The sequence below is a fragment of the Thamnophis elegans genome, chromosome 17, assembly GCF_009769535.1.
Source record: "Thamnophis elegans isolate rThaEle1 chromosome 17, rThaEle1.pri, whole genome shotgun sequence".
NCBI lineage: Eukaryota > Metazoa > Chordata > Lepidosauria > Squamata > Colubridae > Thamnophis > Thamnophis elegans.
The window spans coordinates 10,736,793-10,757,910 of NC_045557.1; the positions used below are offsets into that span (position 1 = coordinate 10,736,793).

At 47.3% G+C, this 21,118-nt stretch overlaps 1 protein-coding gene across 1 annotated transcript in view; it reads left to right on the forward strand.

Moving 5' to 3' along the window:
• Positions 1 to 20,437, forward strand: part of ITGA10 (integrin subunit alpha 10) — a 48,032-nt gene extending 27,595 nt beyond the window's left edge. Inside the window, 12 exon segments of the mRNA XM_032234324.1 lie at positions 735 to 819; positions 1,925 to 2,066; positions 5,655 to 5,747; positions 6,894 to 6,970; positions 8,416 to 8,505; positions 12,383 to 12,467; positions 12,888 to 13,001; positions 13,811 to 13,903; positions 15,196 to 15,309; positions 16,844 to 16,942; positions 18,124 to 18,237; positions 19,728 to 20,437. Coding sequence (XP_032090215.1) covers positions 735 to 819; positions 1,925 to 2,066; positions 5,655 to 5,747; positions 6,894 to 6,970; positions 8,416 to 8,505; positions 12,383 to 12,467; positions 12,888 to 13,001; positions 13,811 to 13,903; positions 15,196 to 15,309; positions 16,844 to 16,942; positions 18,124 to 18,237; positions 19,728 to 19,778 — 1,157 coding nt within the window. The 3' untranslated portion in view covers positions 19,779 to 20,437.
• The last annotated feature ends 681 nt before the right edge of the window (positions 20,438 to 21,118 follow it).

Genomic DNA, 21,118 nt, shown 5'->3' on the forward strand with positions numbered 1-21,118 from the left:
CAATCTGGGTCCTCATTTTACCCACCTCGGAAAGATGGAAGGTTGATTCAACCTTGAGCTGGTCAGGATCGAACTGCTGGCAATGGGCAGAGTTAGACTACAATCCTGTATTCTAACCACAGGGAGGGAGGGAGGGAAGGAAAGAAGGAAGGAAGGAAGGAAGATAGCAATAGCGCTTAAACTTATATACCGCTTCACAATGCTTTACAGTCCTCCCTAAGTGTTTTACAGAGTCAGCCTCTTTCCCCCAACAATCTGGGTCCTTATTTTACTGACCTCGGAAGGACGGAAGGCTGAGTTAACCTTGAGACAGTCAGGATCGAATTGCTGGCAGTCGGCAGTCAGCAGAATTAGCCTGCAATACTGCATTCTAACCAGTGCGCCACCCTGGTTGATCAATATTTCTAGATGACATGTCTTGACATACTTTTCTCTATACATTAGGTTCGAACTAAAGAAGAATGGATTGCATAATTTTCATAGTTCAATACCTAAGCAATAATTTCGGCATACTTTGAATAGCATTTGCAAGCAATTGTTCATGCTTACCTAGGTTAGTAATAGTTTTGTTAGTAATAAAGAGGGATGAACACTAAGGAAAAATGCTGATGACTCCTAGTTTGAGCCACTCCTATTTAGATATTTCTCAGATGTCAGAGAATCAGATGTGTATCTTTAAGAAGGGGGGGAGGGAGGCAAAAAAACTGTACAGAACCAATCGGTTGTTTTTCCAGATCCCCTTTTCAAAGACTGTGGTGAGGACGATGAGTGTGTAACAGACCTGGTGCTACAAGCCGAAATGGATATCAGTGGATCCAGGTAAGGAGCGGATCCAGAATATAGAATAGAATAACAGAGTTGGAAGAGACCTTGGAGGTCTTCCAATCCAACCCCCTGCTTAGGCAGGAAACTCTATACCACTTCAGACAAATGGTTATCCAACATCTTCTTAAAGACTTCCAGTGTTGGAGCATTCACAACTTCTGGAGGCAAGTTGTTCTACTGATTAATTGTTCTCACTGTCAGGAAATTTCTCCTCAGTTCTAAGTTGCTTCTCTCCTTGATTAGTTTCCACCCATTGCTTCTTGTTCTACCTTCAGGTGCTTTGGAGAATAGCTTGACTCCCTCTTCTTTGGGGCAACCCCTGAGATATTGGAAGACTGCTATCATGTCTCCCCTGGTCCTTCTTTTCATTAAACTAGACATACCCAGTTCCTGCAACTGTTCTTAAAGAGTAAAGAGTAAAGGGTAAAGAGTAGAAATATCCAGGCTGATCGACTTATAGAAAGATTCCACGAAAAAAAATCCAATCAAACCTGGGGGGAGGACGTAGCCTTGAATCCTATAGTTGTACTCAAATTGTTTTTGCTCGCACAGACTCCTTTTGAAAAGTGAGGGGAGCCGGATGTCAACTTCCCCTTGTTGACATTCCATGCATACCGTCGGCGGAGCTGGATCTCAAATTACAGTAGCTGGTTTGAGATGGGTGTATTTATTGGGCAACGTGATTTGTGACACAGAGTGCGGGGAGAAAAGGAACAGTGGCGAAGTTCAGAAGCAGATAGACCAGTGTTTCTCAACCTTGGCAACTTGAAGATGTCCGAACTTCAACTCCCAGAATTCCCCAGCCAGCATTCACTGGCTGGGGTATTCTGGGAGTTGAAGTCCAGACATCTTCAAGTTGCCAAGGTTGAGAAACACTGAGATAGACAAAGCAAAAGAAATGGCTGCGGATAAATCTTGCCTAATGAAGCTGTTAATAAATCGCTAGTTTCTGTATTGAAACATTGGCTCTTATTATGTGTTCATTACGGCATCGTTGGGAAACTTTACATTAGCCTCCAGTCCCCTAATCATCCTGGTTGCTCTTCTCTGCACTCTTCTCGCAAGTCACAGGGTTGTCATCAAATTTTCCCCACTGCAGGCAGAAGCCTCATGTCATCCGTAAAGGGAAGCGGAAGATGGTGATTGACGTCCTTCTAGAGAACAAGAAAGAAAACGCCTACAACACCACCCTCCAGATCTGGTTTTCCAGAAGTCTTCATTTTTCCAGCCTTGGACTGAAGGTATGGTGGGGCCCCTAACCCAAGGAATGGTTTTAAATGGGATGGCCGGACAACGGAGCCCAACGGACCTCAAGACTGGACTACTGCAACGTGCTCTACATGGGGCAGCCCTTGAAGAGCATTCGGAGACTTCAGCTTGTCCAGAATGCAGCCACGCGAGCGATTGTGGGTGCACCTCGGTTCACCCACGTTACACCTATCCTCCGCGAGCTGCACTGGCTGCCTATTGGTCTTCGGATACGCTTCAAAGCGCTAGTCGTCACTTATAAAGCCCTTCATGGTATTGGACCTGGGTACTTGAGAGACCGCCTGCTGCCAATTACCTCCAATAGACCGATCAGATCCCACAGATAGGCCTCCTCCGTATTCCATCCGCTGGCCAATGCCGTCTGGCAACCACCCGGAGGAGGGCCTTCTCTGTGGCTGCTCCGGCCCTTTGGAACGAGCTCCCCGTGGAGATTCGAACCCTCACCACCCTCCAGGCCTTCCGCAAAGCCCTTAAAACCTGGCTGTTCCGACAGGCCTGGGGCTAATGAGTCTTGTCCCCTCCTCGAATGGTATGGTTGTTGTGTGCTTTTAAACTATGGTATTGTTTTTGACTGTCTTTTTATTCCTTATTTGTACCCTCCCCCTTGACTTGAGTTGTGAGCTGCCCTGAGTCCCCTTCGGGGAAAAGGGTGGCATACAAATATAATAAATTCAATTCAATTCAATTCAATTCAACTTCCACAATTGGGCTCCTTTCCCCTCCACTTTTTATTTTTATTTTTAAGTTTTCTGTTTTTTTTAAATAAATATCTCAAATCAATGCGTGAATGGTGTGGCACCTGGGTGTCATACATTCTAATACAAACAAAACTAATAAAAGTTAATCATAACTGTTGTGACTCAGCAGATGTCTGCTGTGAGTCTTTTCGGGATACAAGATTCATTATGCAGCTGGGGCTTGTTAGAGGCAGGTTTGGAGATAAAAGGATGGAGGCTGCCACGCCCTAGTCGCAGGAGTCAACGTTCCTTCGTGCATACAACGTTGCTTGATACACTTGGATAAGTGCTTTGGTGTTTCCTGTAACCCTGATTCAAGGCTACACTTGGAGAAGTGCGTTGCTTGTAAGAGTTGTTTTGTTTTTCATTCCGTTATCTAGTCAGAGACTGTATTTATGTTACTTTTGGGCTCGAAGCCAGTTTGAGCCGAGAACTGATAAAAAGACTTCCTTTTAAGTTTGTCTGCTTGCCGTTTGTTAAGAGCCGTGAAGGGGGGACAGAACACATAACTATTACATTCAATCAACTTATGTATTTCTAATAATAATAATACACATTTATATTAGGTTGTAGTCTATCATTGTTCAATCATTCCATGTTTTCTCTGGTTATTGCTTTCATTTCTTTATATAAAAATGTATGCAGTAATATCCCCCCCCCCCGTCTCTTATTTCTATCACTTATTCTAGCTTTTAAATGTTTGTTAAACAACTTTCTATTTCTTTCCTATCTGACTTCTAATCATGCCACCTACCTATTCTGACCCCCCTCCTCCGTCCAGGAACGAAAGCCGAGACAAACGTAAATGAGAATGTTTTTTAATCAGTCCAGACTCTCGTTGGCTGAAAGCCAAATAAACAAAGAGATAAGCACTCTGGCAGCAAGTCCCACAAACCTTGGCAGCAATGCAAACAAACTCTGGCAGCAATCCAGCCTGCCAAGTTTGTTTCTCGTTAGTCCCTAACGTTGACTTCTGCAAGAAGGGCGTGGCACAAGCAGTCTCTTTTATAATCTGGAGAGGAGCTTAAAGAGTATCAGCTGAACGTAATTACCTCCTGTAATTACGTAGTTGTTCTTGACGCCGAGTAGCCCTTCGACGGCGTGCATCCCAGAACAACTCACAGGTGGTTTCTGGATCACTCTCCCTTGTCTCCTCTCCACTGATCCAAGGCTCAGGCGCCACCTGGTGGCCAACCAGTCTCTCTGCGCCCTGCTCGGAGTCGGAACCCTGTCCAGGGTCCTTCACATCCTCCAGGGCCGACTCATAAGGCCCCTCGCTGTCGGAGTCTGGTGGCAGCTCCAACGGCTCCTGCCGGGCCACAACACCTACCTAAAAAAAAGACAAGAGAGGGAAAAGGAAAAGCAAATCAGAACCACGACAAAAAAGAGAAATCATCCATCCATCGTCTCTTGCCTGCTTCAATACTTTAATTGCTATGCTTTTAAAAAAAAAGACAGGGATAAGAAAAAGCAAATCAAAACAATTTAAAAAATCATCTATCCATCATCCCTTGGACTTTCTAAAGAGGTTGAAAGTGCTCCAAAATTTGTTGAAAGTAATGACTTTGGTTACTTACAAAAACAAAGAATTGGCCTCTAATAACTGAAGTCCCAGCAGGTCTATTTAGTTCATTCCATCATTAAAATTAAATCCCATATTATATTTATTCTATCCATTCCTTGAGCATTTCATTATTTACTGCAGAAGCAAGATTTCAGCTGAAGTTTGGAAACAGGTTCAGCCCTGCAATTGGCAAACTCTGACAGAGTCTTAACATTGTTGGGTTTCCCCTGCAGGTTGTATTTCTTTCATGGCTTCAAGTTTAACTTGGTGTGTGAACCTAGTTACAGATAGTTGGCTTGGGAATATATTTTCAGGAACATGGAAATTAGAAATAAATAGCAATTATACTTAGATTTTTACACCGCTTCACTGTACTTTCACTCTAAGCAGTTTACAAAGTCAATCTGCGTGACCGCCTACTACCATACACCTCCCAACGGCCGATAAGATCCCACAGGGTGGGCCACCTTCGGATACCATCAGCCGGACAGTGTCGGCTGGCAGGCCCCCGGAGGAGAGCCTTCTCTGTGGCTGCTCCGACCCTGTGGAATCAGCTACCCCCAGAGGTCCGGATCTTACCCACTCTCATGGCCTTCAGGAAAGCCGTTAAAACCTGGCTGTTCCGGCAGGCCTGGGGCTGTTGAACTTAATGTTAAGGTCCAGCCCCGATTAGATCGTATGTGTGTTGTGTATTTTAAACTATTTTTTTTACTTATTTTGCTTTTCTTTTTTTCTTCTTTCATTGTAAGCGGCCCAAGTCCTCCGGGATTGGGTGGCCTATAAATTTAATAAATGAAAATTTAATAAATGAAATCCTCTTGCCCCCAACAATCTGGATCCTCATTTTACTGACCTCAGAAGGATGGAAGACTGAGTCAACCTTGAGCCGGTCAGAATCGAACTGCTGGCAGAAAGCAGATTTAGCCTGCAATACTGCATTGCAACTACTGCTCCAGCATGGCAATAGGACAGGACAGAATCAGAGCCTTCTCTAAGTGGTTTACAAAGTCAGCATCTTGACTCCAATAATCTGGGTCCTCATTTTACTGACCTTGGAAGGATGGAAGGCTAAGTCAAACCGGTCAGGATCGAACTGCTGGCAGTCAGCAGAATTAGCCCGCAGTGCTGCATTCTTACCGCTGCACCACCACTGCTCATTATAAAATAACGAGATAAAAATCGATAAAAAGAAACACTGTCCCAAACTTCCCCAGATGCCCAAATCAAGTTTATTCTAGCTTTTCTTCCTTCCCCCACAGGGGGAGAACCCCGTGAAAATGGAGTGCTCGGTTTCTTCCGCTCAAGCCCGCATGTGCAGCGTGGGTTATCCTGTCTTCCGGTCCTCGGCAAAGGTGAGCAAACAGGCCAGTTGGAGCAGAGGTCACCAACCTTTACGGCTTGGTGGTCTGGCGGGGAGGGGGAGAGGGGGGAACTGGGCTGTGGAAGCGGCGGCCTGCTGCTCCCACATTTGCATGTCAGCCCGCCACTCGTGCAAGCCAAGCTGCTTGTGGGTGCACACTGACCCACCACTTGTGCAACTCAAGGTGTAAGCGTTGTGCCAGCAGCCAGTGGAGCTGGCAGCAGAGTCGGACAGTGAGGTGGTTGGGGAGGAACATGGGCCAGTCCTGGGGGCTGAGGAAAGCTCCGACGAGGGCTCTCCATCGGAGGCAGAGTGGGAGCTAGACAGCAGCAAGGCAGAGGAACAGCTGGAGCCTGTTCCCAGTGTGCGCATGCTCAGGGCAGCCAGAAGACAAGAACAGCTCAGAAAACAGGGTCGACTTGGGAGTAAAGCCACACCTTGGAGGTGATTGGCCCCTCCCAGAGGAGACAAAAGAGGAGCGAATTGGGAGGGGGCTTTTGCAGGAAACAATCCGTCCCTTCGGTCGTTTCAAGAGCAGAAAGTTCTGTTAGTGACTATAAGAGACTCTGTGCCAAGGGTTGCCTTGCCCTGCGTTTGGAAACTAGTTATCTGGCAGCTCTCCAAGCGAGATAAGGGTCGTGTGGATAAACATTCCTCGGAAAGACTGTTTGCCAAGCCTTGCGGACTGGGAATGAAAGGAACTCACAGTCGGGTAAATAAAACAGGTTTTGCCGGGACTAAGACTCTGCTTCATGCTTGTTAAGGAAGCCTGGGTCAGAACACTTAGGGTGACATGATAGCTGTCTTCCAATATTTGAGGGGCTGCCCCAAAGAAGAGAGAGTCAAGCTCTTCTCCAAAACCCCTTGAAGGCAGAACAAGAAGCAATGGGTGGAAACTAATCAAGGAGAGAAGCAACCTGGAATTAAGGAGGGACTTCGTAAGCGTGAGAACAATTACCAGTGGAACGGCTTGCCACCAGAACCTGTGGGTGATCCAACACTGGAGGCTTTTAAGAAGAGATTGGACAGCCATTTGTCTCAAATTGTATAGGGCCTCTTCCTTGAGCAGGGGGTTGGACTAGAAGACCTCCAAGGTTCCTTCCAACTCTGTTATTCTGTTATTCCTTTTCCTTCGCAGGTGGCCTTTGCCCTCGAGTTCGAATTCAGCTGCTCCTCTCTCCTGAACAAAGTGCAGGTGAAACTGACAGCCAGCAGGTGAGAACTGGGGCTGGGGGATTAAGGAAGACGATTTATTTATTTTATTTATTTATTTATTAGACTTATATACCGCTTCATAGGGCTTTCAGCCCTCTCTAAGCAGTTTACAGATTTTTTAGCAAATTGAGTCAGCAACTTGCCCCCACAGTCTGGGTCCTCATTTCACCCACCTCGGAAGGATGGAAGGCTGAGTCGACCTTGAACCGGTGAGATTTGAACCGCTGAACTGCAGATCACAGTCAGCTGAAGTGGCCTGCAGTACTGCAGTGGCAAAATGTTGGGAAGTATCAAATAAGTTAGTCCAAAAGGGGAAATACAGGTGGTCCTCAACTTACAACAGTTCATTTAGTGACCGTTACAAAGGCACTGAAAAAAAGTGACTTAGGTCAGTTTTTCTCACTTATGACCGTTTATGGTTTACATTTGGATGCTTGACAACTGACTCACATTTATGCCCCTTGCAGTGTCCCAGGGTCACGTCATCCCGTTTTGCGACCTTCTGACAAGCAAAGTCAACGAGGAAACCAGATTCACTTAACAACCTGGTGGCTCACTTAATAACTGCAGTGATTCCCTTAACAAATATGGCAAGAAAAGCCATAAAACAGGGCAAAATTCACTGGACAAATTTATCGCTTGGGCCCAATTTTTTTGTTTTGCATAAAGTTTTTTATTTTTTCCTTTTAAATACATTCCCAAATATACATTGTTGTAAATACTATTAACATTTATCTATTAACTCTTAACATTTATCCCTATCTTCTTACAAATATAGAAAACACAGTTTCAACCTCCCTTTTCTGCCTTCTTCTTTCCTCCTCTCCTTCTTTTCTTCTTTCCTCCCCTCCTTCCTCTTCTTCTTCCCCTCTCTTTCCCCCACTCCTCCTCTCTTCTCCTTCTTCTTTCCTCCTCTCCTTCTTTTCTTCTTTCCTCCTCTCCTTCCTCTTCTTCTTCCCCTCTCTTTCCCCCACTCCTCCTCTCTTCTCCTTTCCTCCTCTCCTGCTTTTCTTCTTTCCTTCTCTCCTTCCTCTTTTCTTCTTCCCCTCTCTTTCCCCCACTCCTCCCCTCTTCTCCTTCTTCTTTCCTCCTCTCCTTCTTTTCTTCTTTCCTCCTCTCCTTCCTCTTCTTCTTCCACTCTCTTTCCCCCACTCCTCCTCTCTTCTCCTTCTTTCCTCCTCTCCTTCCTCTTTTCTTCCTCCCCCTCTTTCCCCCACTCTTCCTCTCTCCTCCTCCTTCTTCCCCTCTCTTCTAACTCTTACTTCCCCTCCCTTGCTTTCTCTGCTTTGGCGCTTGGGCCCAAATTGTGGTCATAAGTCGAGGACTACCTGTACCTGGAATTCAACATTTGAGGCTTTTGACTGTGAAAACCCTGATTTGTCCTGTCTTGAGAAGGGCTTCCACCAACCCATTAAAAGACCTTTTTCTTCCTTTCTTCTGGGTAGTGACAGCAGTGAGTTAAATCAAACGCTGACGGACAACATTGCCCAGCTCACCTCCTTCGTCTCTTATGAGCCTGACCTCTTCCTGACCAGGTGAGTCCGTGTGTGTGTGTGTGTGTCCCAAAAAAGCCAACACAATCCTAAGTTGCATTAACAGAGGGATACAATCAAGATCAAGGGAGGTCCTAATACCACTCTATAAAGCCTTAGTAAGGCCACAACTAGAGTCCTGCATCCAGTTCTGATCACCACAGTAAATAAAAAGACATTGAGACTCTAGAAAAAGAGGGTAGAGAAGAGCAACCAGGATGATGAAGGGACTGGAAGCTAAAACATATGATGAACGGTTGCAGGAACTGGGCCTGGCTAGTCTAGGGAAGAGAAGGACCAGCGGAGACATGAGAGCATCTTCCAATATTTGAGGGCTGCCCCAGAGAGAAAGGGGTCAAGGTATTCTCCAAAGAAGGAATTTCCTGACAGTGAGAACCATCAACCCATGGAACAGAAGTTGCCCCTGGAAGTTGTGGGAGCTTCATCCCTGGAGGCTTTCAAGAAGAGACTGGACTGCCTTCTGTCAGAAATGGTGTAGGGTCTCCTGCTTGGGCGGAGGGTTGGACTAGATGACCTACAAGCTCCCTTTCTAACTCTGTTAATCTGTTAAGTACTTGGCATGGCTGGTCTAGGGAAGAGAAGGACCAGGGGTGACAGGAGAGCATCTTCTGATATTTGAAGGGCTGCCCCAGAGAGGAGGGGGTCAAGCTACTCTCCAGCTACAGCACAGAAACCGCTTTGGTCGCATTGACTGATGATCTCTGGAGAGCCAGAGATGGAGGCCATGCCTCCATCCTGGTTCTCCTCGACCTCTCGGCGGCTTTCGATACCATCGACCATGGTATCCTTCTGCGACGACTGCGGGAGGTGGGGGTGGGAGGCACTGTTTTACAGTGGTTCTCCTCCTACCTCTCGGACAGGTCGCAGTCGGTGTTAGTGGGGGGGGGGCAGAGATCGACCCCTAGGCCCCTAACATATGGGGTGCCGCAGGGTTCGGTCTTATCCCCCCTACTATTTAACATCTACATGAAATCGCTGGGTGAGATCATTCGGAGGCACGGGATAAGATACCATCAATACGCGGACGATACTCAGTTGTATCTGTCCGCCCCGTGCCAACTCAATGAAGCGGTGGACGTGATGAACCGGGATCTTGAGGCCGTTATGGACTGGATGAGGGCTAACAAGCTTGTACTCAACCCGGAGAAGACCGAGTGGCTGTTGTGCTTTCCTCCCAATAATTCGATCAGTGTTCCATCGCTCAGGCTGGGGGGTCAAACTTTATACCCCTCAGAGAGGGTTTGCAACTTGGGAGTCCTCCTGGATCCACAGCTGACTTTCGACCACCATTTGACGGCTGTGACCAGGGGGGCATTTGCCCAGGTTCGCCTGGTGCGCCAGTTGCGACCCTACCTGAACCGGGAGGCCCTCACAACAGTCACTCGGGCCCTTGTGACCTCTAGGCTGGAATACTGCAATGTGCTCTACATGGGGCTGCCCTTGAAGAGCATCCGGTGACTTCAGCTAGTCCAGAACGCGGCCGCGCGAGTGATTGTGGGTGCACCTCGGTTCGCCCACATAACACCTATCCTCCGCGAGCTGCGCTGGCTACCTGTTGATCTCCGGGTGCGCTTCAAGGTGCTACTTGTCACTCATAAAGCCCTCCATGGTAGTGGATCTGCGTACTTGAGAGACCGCCTCCTGCCAATCACCTCCCTGCGACCAATTAGATCGCATAGATTAGGCCTCCTCCGAGTTCCATCCGCCAGTCAGTGCCGACTGGCAACTACACGGAGGAGAGCCTTTTCAGTAGTAGCTCCGACCCTTTGGAACGATCTCCCCATGGAGATTCGTACCCTCACCACCGTCCAGACCTTCCGCACAGCCCTTAAGACCTGACTAGCCCGTCAGGCCTGGGGATAAAGATAATTTGTCCCCACCCGAATGATGAATGAATGTTGCTTATTATTTTACTTCTATGTATTGTTTGCGTCTATTGTCTGTACCCTCCCTTCCTTATTTTATGTAAGCCGCCCTGAGTCCCCTCAGGGAAAAGGGCGGCCTATAAATACTAATAAACAAACAAACAAACAAACAAACAGGGTGCCCAAAGGCCAGACAAGGAATAATGGATGGAAACTGACCAAGGAGAGATTCAACCTGGAAAGGAGGAGGAATTTTCTGAGAACAATCAACCCATGGAACAGAAGTTGCCTTCGGAAGTTTCAGCTGTTCTTCTGCCTCCCTGCTGTCTAACTTCCTCTCTGCCTCCAATGCAAAGCCCTTGTCTGACCTTTTCGCAACCCTCTAGCCCATGTTCCTCCCCAACCTCAATACTGTCGGACTCTGCTGCTAGCTCTAGCTGGCTGCCGGTGGGCCACAACAGAGCAGTGGGTCAGTGTGCGCCAGTGGTGGGTTTCAATTTTTTTAGAACCTCTTCTGTAGCTGTAGCCTGCTTTGTGGGAGTGACTTGCCAGCCATGTGACCCGGTGGGAGTGGCCAACTTGTAAAATGTGGTGAAACTCACTTAACAACGTTCTTGCTTAGCAACCAAAATGTTGGCTCAGAAACTCTGGCATTTGAAGCACGCAAGTCTTAAAGCTGTCAAGTTACAAGACCCTCGCACCCCTAACTCTTTAGAAAAAAAAACCAGAGGTGTTCAAACTTGAAAGCCTTAAGACTTGTGGACTTCAACTCCCAGAATTCCTCCTCCAGTCATGTTGGCTCAGGAACTCTGGCACTGAAGTGTGCAAGTCTTAAAGCTATCAAGTTACAAGACCCTCGCACCCCTAACCCTTTAGAAAAGAAACCCCCCCAAGGGTGTTCAAACTTGAAAGCTTTAAGACTTGTGGACTTCAACTCCCAGAATTCCTCCTCTCGCTCTTCATCTTGATGATGTGCAGACGGGCGGGGGGAGGGAGCTGGAACCGGTTCTAAACGGCACCGTAGATTTGTGGAATCTTTTCTATAGAAGAGGTTAGAACTGGCAGGAAGCCACCCCTGGTGTGCGCGCATAGGCAGCTTGACTTGCATGAATACTTTATGAATAAAAAGGAGAGAAAAAAATTTCAAAAGCTTGGCAACCGACTCGTGTTTATGACGATTGCAGAGCCCTGGGCTCATGGGCTCACTTTTTGTGACCTTATGACACCGGGGAAGCCAGTAACAACCATGATACTAACTTTAAGAAGTGCGGTGGCAAGGTCTTAACACCTGAGCCAAGAAAGGTGGTAAGATGGAGCAAGACTCACTTCACAAATGTGTCCCTTCCCATGTCAATTTTGGGCTCTGCTGTGATTGTAAGGGGAGGACACCTATCCTCCGCGAGCTGCACTGGCTTCCCATTGGTCTCCGAGCACGATTCAAGGTGCTGGTTATCATCTTTAAAGCCCTACATGGCCTAGGACCCGGATACCTGCGAGACCGTCTTCTGCCGCATACCTCCCTAAGACCAATAAGATCGCACAGGATGGGCCTTCTCCGGGTGCCTTCAGCGGGACAATGCCGGCTGGCAGCGCCTCGGAGTAGGGCCTTCTCTGTTGCTGCTCCGGCCCTATGGAACGAGCTACCCCGAGAGATCCGGGCCCTTCCCACTCTCATGGCCTTCCGTAAAGCTATTAAAACTTGGCTTTTCCGGCAGGCCTGGGGCTGTTGACCTCTTGATTGAGGTCCAGCCCCCCTCCCTTTGATTGGGTGCATGTTGTGCTTCTTTTTCATTTTGTTGTGTCTTATTGTTTTAATTCTTTTTTAATATTTTTCATTTCTGTAAGCCACCCGGAGTCCTTCGGGATTGGGCAAGGCTTAGAAATTCAATAAATGAATGAATGAAAGAAATGAATGAAAATGGGGACCGTACTGTGAACTTCAGACTCAAACCATGACTCCGATTTAGGTCCTTCTATTTTTTCTTTCGTTTTAGTGAGTCTACCTTGAACCGATATGAAGTACATCCTGTGGGGACATTTCCCAGCGACATGAGCCCAGAATTTCGGACAACCATCAAAGTAAAGACATGGAAAAGGAGGAGGAAGGGACAACTTTGGTTCAGGGCCTCTGGCTGAGTGGGGGTGAGCTGGGAGGAGGCCAGGATCCAGCACTGGCGCCTTGGACACAGGCGCTGCCCCTTTCAACTCACTGCAGTCAACTCTCTCCATGGCGAATTTATCATGGCCAACTCTTTCCACGGCCCAAGGAGCAAAGCTCACTGAAGAAGCGTCTCACTTAGCGACGGAAATTTGGGGCTCTATTGTGGCCAAAGGTCGAAAGCTACCTGTACATCAAGCGCTTTCTCTGTGCACCATTTGAAGATTTCATCCACCTTGTCCCAAAGGAGAAATTAAAATAGGGGGGGGGGGGGAAACCCAGAATTTTCACATCCCCATTTTTAAAAACGTTCCCAATTTTTGATTTTCTCGTCCTTGCAGATACAAAACCTTGCCTGTTACGCGGTGTCTAATCTTTCGCTCCTGATGGCATTTCCCGCCACCGGCTATCAAGGGAGGGAATTCCTCTGGGTGACACGCATTATTGCAGACAATGTAAGTGGCTTCAGTGATGAGTTAGTTCCCACGGCCCACCAGATCTCTTCCTAGATAAGCCGCAACTCCGTCACCAAGGTATCAGCCTTCCAAATATCATGCAGAATTAAATTAGAGTCCAAGGCAGAGCTATCCTTAAAGTTCCAATTCAATAAGACATGTTGGCAACAAAACTGTGGAATCCCAAATCTAAAAGCTTCCTAGGATTCCACCCAGTTGAAAGTTCATGATCCTATCCCCACACCCATAAATCCATCACATGGTTCAATCTTCTTCGCCCACGCTGGCATCTCCACCCAGCTGGTTCCAGTCAAGTGCAGAGGTGCAGAGACAAAAGATGACCTTGGGCTTCTAGAAAGGCACCAGAGCACCGAAAAACAGCACAATAATGGCCAAAAAAACCAGGCCATTTTTTGAGCCAAAACTGCCTGAATACAGCCTCAAAACAGCCTGGAAATGGTCTGGAATGGGCCAAAAAAAATATAGCCTGAAAAATGGGCAAAAAACAGTTTTTTAGACACAATAAATGGCCAAAACCGCCCCCCAAAAACAGCCTGTTTGGGGCCGTTTTCCAGGCCAGTGCCGGAAACCAGAAGTGCAGCTGGCAAAACGGCATGCATGCCCACAGAGAGGGCTCTGCATCAGTGGTGGGTTCCTAGCCAGTTTACTACCAATTCGCTGAGAGAGGGCGTTTTGGGTGCATAAAAAAACATCAGAAAAAATAGCCCACATTCAATTTGCCGGGGTGGGGTGGGGGTGGAGACTGCAATCCAAGCAGCAATTTGATGCTTTATTCTTTTAACACTAAGATGACCTGCAGCTTGCCGAATCGCACCGAATTCGGAGCAGCTAATAGTGTGATTCCACTGCATCCCGAAGAATTGGAGCACACAGACAGAGTGGTAAGTCCACATGTTTGGTTCTGTGATTAAGATGTAATACATGTAATACGACAGCAGAGTTGGAAGGGACCTTGGAGGTCTTCTAGTCCAACCCCCTGCCTAGGCAGGAAACCCTATACCGTTTCAGACAAATGGCTATCCAACATCTTCTTAAAGACTTCCAGTGTTGGGGCATTCACAACTTCTGGAGGCAGCTTCTGTTCCACTGATTAATTGTTCTCACTGTCAGGAAGTTTCTCCTTAGTTTTAAGTTGCTTCTCTCCTTGATTAGTTTCCACCCATTGCTTCTTGTCCTGCCCTCAGGTGCTTTGGAGAATAACTTGACTCCCTCTTCTTTGGGGCAGCCCCTGAGACATTGGAATACTGCTATCATGTCTCCCCTGGTCCTTCTTTTCATTAAACTAGACATATCCAGTTCCTGCAACTAAATAAATATTTATTTATTTCGTATAGAATAACAGTTGGAAGGGACCTTAGAGGTCTTCTAGTCCAACCTCCTGCCTGGGCAGGAAACCCTATACCATTTCAGACAAATGGCTATCCAACATCTTCTTAAAGACTTCCAGTGTTGGGGCATTCACAACTTCTGTTCCACTGATTAATTGTTCTAACTGTCAGGAAATTTCTCCTCAGTTCTAAGTTGCTTCCCTCCTTGATTAGTTTCCACCCATTGCTTCTTGTTCTGCCCTCAGGTGCTTTGGAGAATAGCTTGACTCCCTCTTCTTTGTGGCAACCCCTGAGATATTGGAAAACTGCTATCATGTCTCCCCTAGCCCTTCTTTTCATTAAACTAGACATACCCAGTTCCTGCAACCGTTCCTCATATGTTTCAGCCTCCAGTCCCCTAATCCTCTTTGTTGCTCTTCTCTGCACTCTTGTGAGAGTGACTTGTGACAGATGTGACAGTGAGGAGGCTGGGGAGGAATATGGGCCAGTCCTGGAGCCTGGTGAGGGCTCTGTGTCGGAGGCAGAGAGGGAGCCAGGGCCGTCTGACAGATATCAGCTGCCTTCGGAGTTGGAAGTGACCCAGAGTAGTAGCATTCAAGCCAAATCAGGCTGCCCTACCCTTCTTTCTCCTTTGGCATGTTGTGGGAATCCAGCCTTCATAATAAAGAGCCTCTTAGATCAGTGGTTGCCAAACTTGGCAACCACTCTCTTAGATGAATAAAACCATCCCTAAGAGGGGATCCGTTTGCTTCTCTTTGGGCATAGCATGTTCTATGAGCCCAGCCATCACCTTTTCTTCAAGTAGATTCTGGGTTAAAAGCCCCGGTGCTTTTTCTCCCCTGCAGAATTGTACCAACGCCGGCTGCCAGGTGGTAGCCTGCCAGCTGAAACGCCTCGAGAGGAGCTCCGAAGTCACCATCCACCTGCTCAGAGCTGTCCGGAACGAGTTTTTCCGGAAGGTGAGTGCAGCTGCGGTGCCTCCTGCGCTGTATGCGTTTGGGTTCGTGTGTGTGTGTGTGTGTGTGTGTGTGTGTGTGTGTGTGAAGCAAGGAATCTTCTCTTCGATCTCGACCATCCGTGGCTTTATTAGCACAGCCTGTGAAGCTACTGAAGTCTCCAGGCTCCAAATAGCACCCAAAATTAAATCAGAGTCCAAGGCAAAGTATTGCTCCAAGTTCCAATTTATTTAAGAGAGCCATGTTGGCACATCTGGGGAAACCCGAATCTGAAAGCTGCCCGGTTTTCCCCACCCAGTCGAAAGTTCAAGATCTTGCCCCCCCACACCCACAAGTCCATCCCATGATCCCATCTCCCACTGCCATGAAGACAGATTTCACCCATCCAGTTCCGGTCAGGTGCAGAGGTGCAAAGACAAAGGATGACCTTGGGTTTCTAGAAAGAATGTTGTTATGGCTACATGTCATCTAACTCTGTACAATTCCCCCCTCCCATTTTCCCACCATAGAAAAGGCATAGTAGAATAATAGAAAGTGTGGCAGGCCCAAGACCCAAAAGAAAAGATGGCTGCAGGCCTAGCATGAAGCTTTGCAGCAACTATGGTTTTCATACCACAGATGGAATTGAAAAACTTTAGCAATTGGCGCTCTGCCCGGTTGCTAGGTGGGCGTCGCAATGGCCTACCCACAGTGGGGGAGGAGCGTTTCCCCCCTCCCCAGGCTCCAGGGGCTTTTCTCAAGCCTCCGGGAGGGCAAAAACAGCCTCCCCCGGGTTCCAGAAGCTGGAAACGAACCCATTTCCAGACTCCCAGAACTTCCAGTAAGCCCATTTTTCGCCCTCCCTGAATGTTGTGGCCTGCCAATGGCCAGCAGAGGTAGCAACAGAGTCAGAGAGTGAGGAGGGTTGGGGAGGAACCTGGGCCGGTCCTGGAGTCTGGGAAACGCTCTGAGGAGGGCTCTGTGTCGGAGGCAGAGAGGGGGCCAGGGCCGTCTGACAGTTATCAGCTGCCTTCGGAGTCAGACATCAGTGAAGCAGAGGAACAGCTGGAGCCTGTTCCCAGTGTGCGCATGCGCAGAGCTGCCAGAGGAAGGGAACAGTCAAGGAACAAGGGCCAACTCGGGAGTAAGGCCACAGGCAGACGGTGAATGGCCCCTCCCATAGTGAATAAAGAGGAGTGAAAGGGGAGTGGAGTTTGCAGGAGATCAATTCATTCGGGTGAAGATCTGTTCCTGACTTCTTGCCAAGGAATTGCTGCTACAGCGTGGAGTTTGGAAGATATCGGCCTGGCAGCTCTCCAAGCCTGATAAAGGTCTGTAGTTGTGAAATCTCTTGAAAGACTCTTGGCCGGGACTTTGCTGGAGACGAATTCTCTTTCACCTAAATTAAAGAGGTTTTATCGGGACGATGAGCCTGCTTCATGCTCTTGGGAAGCCTCGGTCAGAACAGTGAAGCAGTATATAACTCTAAGTGCTATTGCTATAAGGATGTTCTCTTAATTTTCTGGGACCCTCATCACACTTCATTTTGTGGATCTAGGCTAAATTCAAGACAGTGAAGATAATCAGTAGCATTACCCTGAATGTTCAAGAAGAAGACAATCTGTTTCTTCTACTAAAAGCTGCCCACCAGCGACAGGTAAGAAACGAGACTGACACAGATCAACCATGTGGAAGGTTCAAATTGACAACTTTTATCGTAGTCTTAGCTTCCCTTCGAAACCAACAGATGGGGTGTGTGTGTCTATGTGTCTGTGGGCCAGGCTTATATCTCTTGTGGCTGCACAAGGACTCGAGGTTACCTTCCCACTTGATTCCTCCCCCTCACCTGGTCCCAACACCTGGCTGATCCCAACACCTGGCTGATTTGTGTAAACCGCTTAGAGAGGGCTGTAATGCACTGTGAAGTGGCATATAAGTCTAAGTGCTATTGCTGTCTTCCTGCCTGCCTGCCCGCCGGAACAGTGGTTAGAATGCATTATTGCAGCCAATTGCTAGGAGTTTGATCCTGACGGACTCAAGATTGACTCAGCCTTCTGTTCTTACGAGGTTGGCAAATGAGGACCCAGATTGTTGGGGGCAAGAGGCTGACTCTGTAAACGGCTTAGAGAGGGCTGGAAAGCACTGTGAAGTGGTATATAAATCTAAGTGCTATTTAAGTGGTATTGCTATTTTTCCTTCCTTCCTTCCTTCCTTCCTTCCTTCCTTCCTTCCTTCCTTCCTTCCTTCCATCCTTCCTTCCATCCTTCCTTCCTTCCTTCCTGTTAGAATGCAGTATTGCAGCCTGACTCTGCCCATTGCCAGCAGTTTGATTCTGACTGGCTGACGGTTGACTCAGCCTTCCATCCTTCCAAAGTCAGTAAAATGAGGACCCAGATAGTTGTGGGCAAGAGGCTGACTCCGTAAACTGCTTAGAGGGTTGTAATGCTCTGTGAAGTGGTATATAAGTCTAAATGCTATTTAAGTGGTATTGCTATTTTTCCTTCCTTCCTTTCCTTTCCTTCTTTCCTTTCCTTTCCTTTCCTTTTCTCTTTCCTTTCCTTTCCTTTCCCTTCCTTCCTTCCTTCCTGTTAGAATGCAGTATTGCAGGCTGACTCTATCCACTGCCAGCAGTTCGATCCTGACTGGCTCAAAGTTCACTCAGCCTTCCATCCTTCCAAAGTCAGTAAAATGAGGACCCAGAATGTTCGGGGTAAGAGGCTGACCCTCTAAACTGCCTAGAGAGGGCTGGAAAGCACCGTGAAGCGATATATAACTCTTAAGTGCTATTGCTAAAGTCTTCAGAATCACTGCCTTTTCACGAGTTTGATTTCCCTGCAGGTTGTTTTAGAGATAATCCAGTCCAAACTGGTCCCTCTTTCCCTCTGGATTCTGATTGGCAGCATCCTTGGTGGTCTCCTGCTGCTCACCGTGGTCATCCTTTTCTTATGGAAGGTAAGAATCTGATGGGATCCACACGGACAGGCACCTGTCAGCTGCAGTTGGTACATGTAAAATCAAATATATTTTCCCTCTTATCGTATTTTTCCGGTAGTATGCTCAGCAAAAAAATAATTCAGGTTTCAGATCTATATATTGTTTTATCGTTTTTTTTCCAACCAGGTGTGCATTTTTGTCCAATATTTGTTTTTGCCTTTTGACATGTCCACCACATATAATACAAAGCAGGAATCAGTTGAAAGGAATCAAGCAGTCGTTAAGGAATCAAGCTTCTTCCGCTGAGCTTAGCTAGCAGGGAAAGTAAGGTTCTACATTTAGCCAAGAAAAGCGAAATGCACAGGTACAGTATAGGTGGTACCTTGCTCAATAGTAGTAACTGTAAGAGGGATCTTGGAGTCCTAGTGGGCAAACATTTAAATATGAGCCAGCCGTGTGCAGCAGCTGCCAAAAAAGCCAACACAGTTCTAAGCTGCATTAACAGGGATAGAATCAAGATCACGTGAAATGTTAATACCGCTTTATAAGGCCTTGGTAAGGCCACACTTGGAATACAGCATTCAGTTTTGGTCGCCAGGATGTAAAAAAGATTTGGAGACTCTGGAAAGAGTGCAGAGAAGAGCAACAAAGAGGACTAGGGGACTGGAGGCTAAAACGTATGAAGAACGGTTGCAGGAACTGGGTATGTCTAGTTTAATGAAGAGAAGGACCAGGGGAGACATGATAGCAGTCTTCCAATATCTCAGGGGCTGCCCCAAAGAAGAGGGAGTCAAGCTATTCTCCAAAGCAGCCGAGGGGAGGACAAGAAGCAATGGGTGGAAACTAATCAAGGAGAGAATCAACCTTGGAACTAATGGAGGCCAAAATTTCTGTTGAGACATTTCTTAAATGAATTTCGCCTTTCTTGCCACAGTTGTTAAGCCAATCACTGTAGTGATTATGCTATTGACACGGTTGTTAAGTTAATCTGGCATCCCCATTGACTTCTCAGAAAAGTCACCAAAAGTGATCAGCAAGATACTGCAACCGTCATAAATACGAGTCAATGGCCAAGCGTCTGAATTTTGATTGTGTGATCACAGGGATGCTGCAATGCCCGTTAAGTGTGAAAATTGGTCCTAAGTCACTTTTTTCCCAGCGCTGTTGTAACTTTGAATGGGTGATTAAATGAATGGTTGTAAGTAGAGGACTACCTGTGTTAATTTTGCACTTAATTTACCACAGGTTGTGAAAAATTAAGAGTCTAAATTTGAGAGAATGTGGGGGAAATGCCATTCCTCACTCTTAATTCTAAGGGTGGGTGGGAATAAAAACTTTTCTTAGCCGATATAATTCACGAACATTTTCCCACTGAAAAGTGGGAAACAAAGCTTAAAATGGCGTTGCAGCTGGATTCTGAAATTTCAGAACTGAAAGATTGAAAAACCTCCAATTCTCTGCAATCTAATAACCTCTTTTTTCTGCTTCCTTCTTCATCCCAACCCCAGGTTGGATTTTTTATACACAAAAAACCCGGGGAAGATGAAAAAGAAGAATAAAACCCAAGTCAGTCGAACCAAGACTCTTTGCCCAAGATGGAAGAGCATCTGTGCATTAAAACCCAGAAGGGGAGCTGTAATTTTTCTGTCCTAACCACCTTCGGACCAGAGACATTCAGACTGCTCCACAAGAATTTGTTTTTTTAAAGCATTGTATGGAAGAGGGTTAAGCTCTAGCCCCCCAATGTTAGCAAAAAAACAGGGTGGTGGTAGTTGGGTGTCCCCCCCCCACACTTTTGTCTAAACAATTGGCTCTCCATATCCAGAACTCCTAAAAGTTAACAAAAGACCTGGGAGATCACGATCTTTGGCTCCCTCAAGGCCTAGAATAACAGAAACAAGAGCGAAGGCAGGCTTCCTCTCGAGCTACAATCAAAACCTGAATGGGCAGTGTGTGGCTGGACTCCAACGCCCAGCAACCTCAGCCAACACAGAATAAGGGGAATTGCAATCACCAGCCAATTTCCAGCCAGGCCCTCCAGTTCTCAACGGCAGCCTCTTGGTTCCCTGGCCAACTGCAGCCAAATGGAAAAACACTTGGAAGGGGTAAACGGGCAGATATCTCTACGTCTTTCTGAACTGGCACAAAGAGAAGCTCATCCTGTAGAGTGTTCTGACGGAGGCTTCCCAAGAGCGTGAAACAAACTCCTTGTACCGACAAAAACCCCTTTTATTAATTGACTGTGAATTCTGCTCATTCCCATCCAGCAAAGTCTTTCAAGGGAGGATTTATGGTCACAGACCTTCTCTGGCTTGGAGAGCTGCCAGGCCGATCTCTGCAGAACTTGGCCAGGAGTCTGGGAGAGCCACGAACAAATGAAGCGAACTAATGGTCTCCTGCAAACTCCACTCCCCTTTCGCTCCTTTTTTATGTCCTCTGGGAGGGGCCATTCATTCATTCACCTCTGGCCTTCCTCCCAAGTTCTTTAGCTGTTCCCTTCATCTGGCAACTCTGCGCATGCGCACACTGGGAACAGGCTCCAGCTGTTCATCTGCCTCACTGATGTCTGATTCTGAAGGCAGCTGATAATTGACCTATAACTGTGGCCCCCTCCCTGCCTCTGACCCAGAGCCCTCATCAGAACCTTCCCCAGACTCCAGGACTGGCCCAGGGTCCTCCCCAACCTCCTCACTGTCCGAATCGGCTAATACGCTCCGCTGGCTGCTGGAGAGACACCTTCATGGGTAACCAAGACTCAGGGAGAATTCTACGGCGACAAAGGATTTTCCAACTTTCTCTGGGCCTGAAGAGGCCCTTTGTCCATGAGCTTAATGGTGCCGGCCCTGAAGGCAGCCTGCAAAGCGGCCAACCTGCCCTTAAAAATCTCGGTTCAAACGTC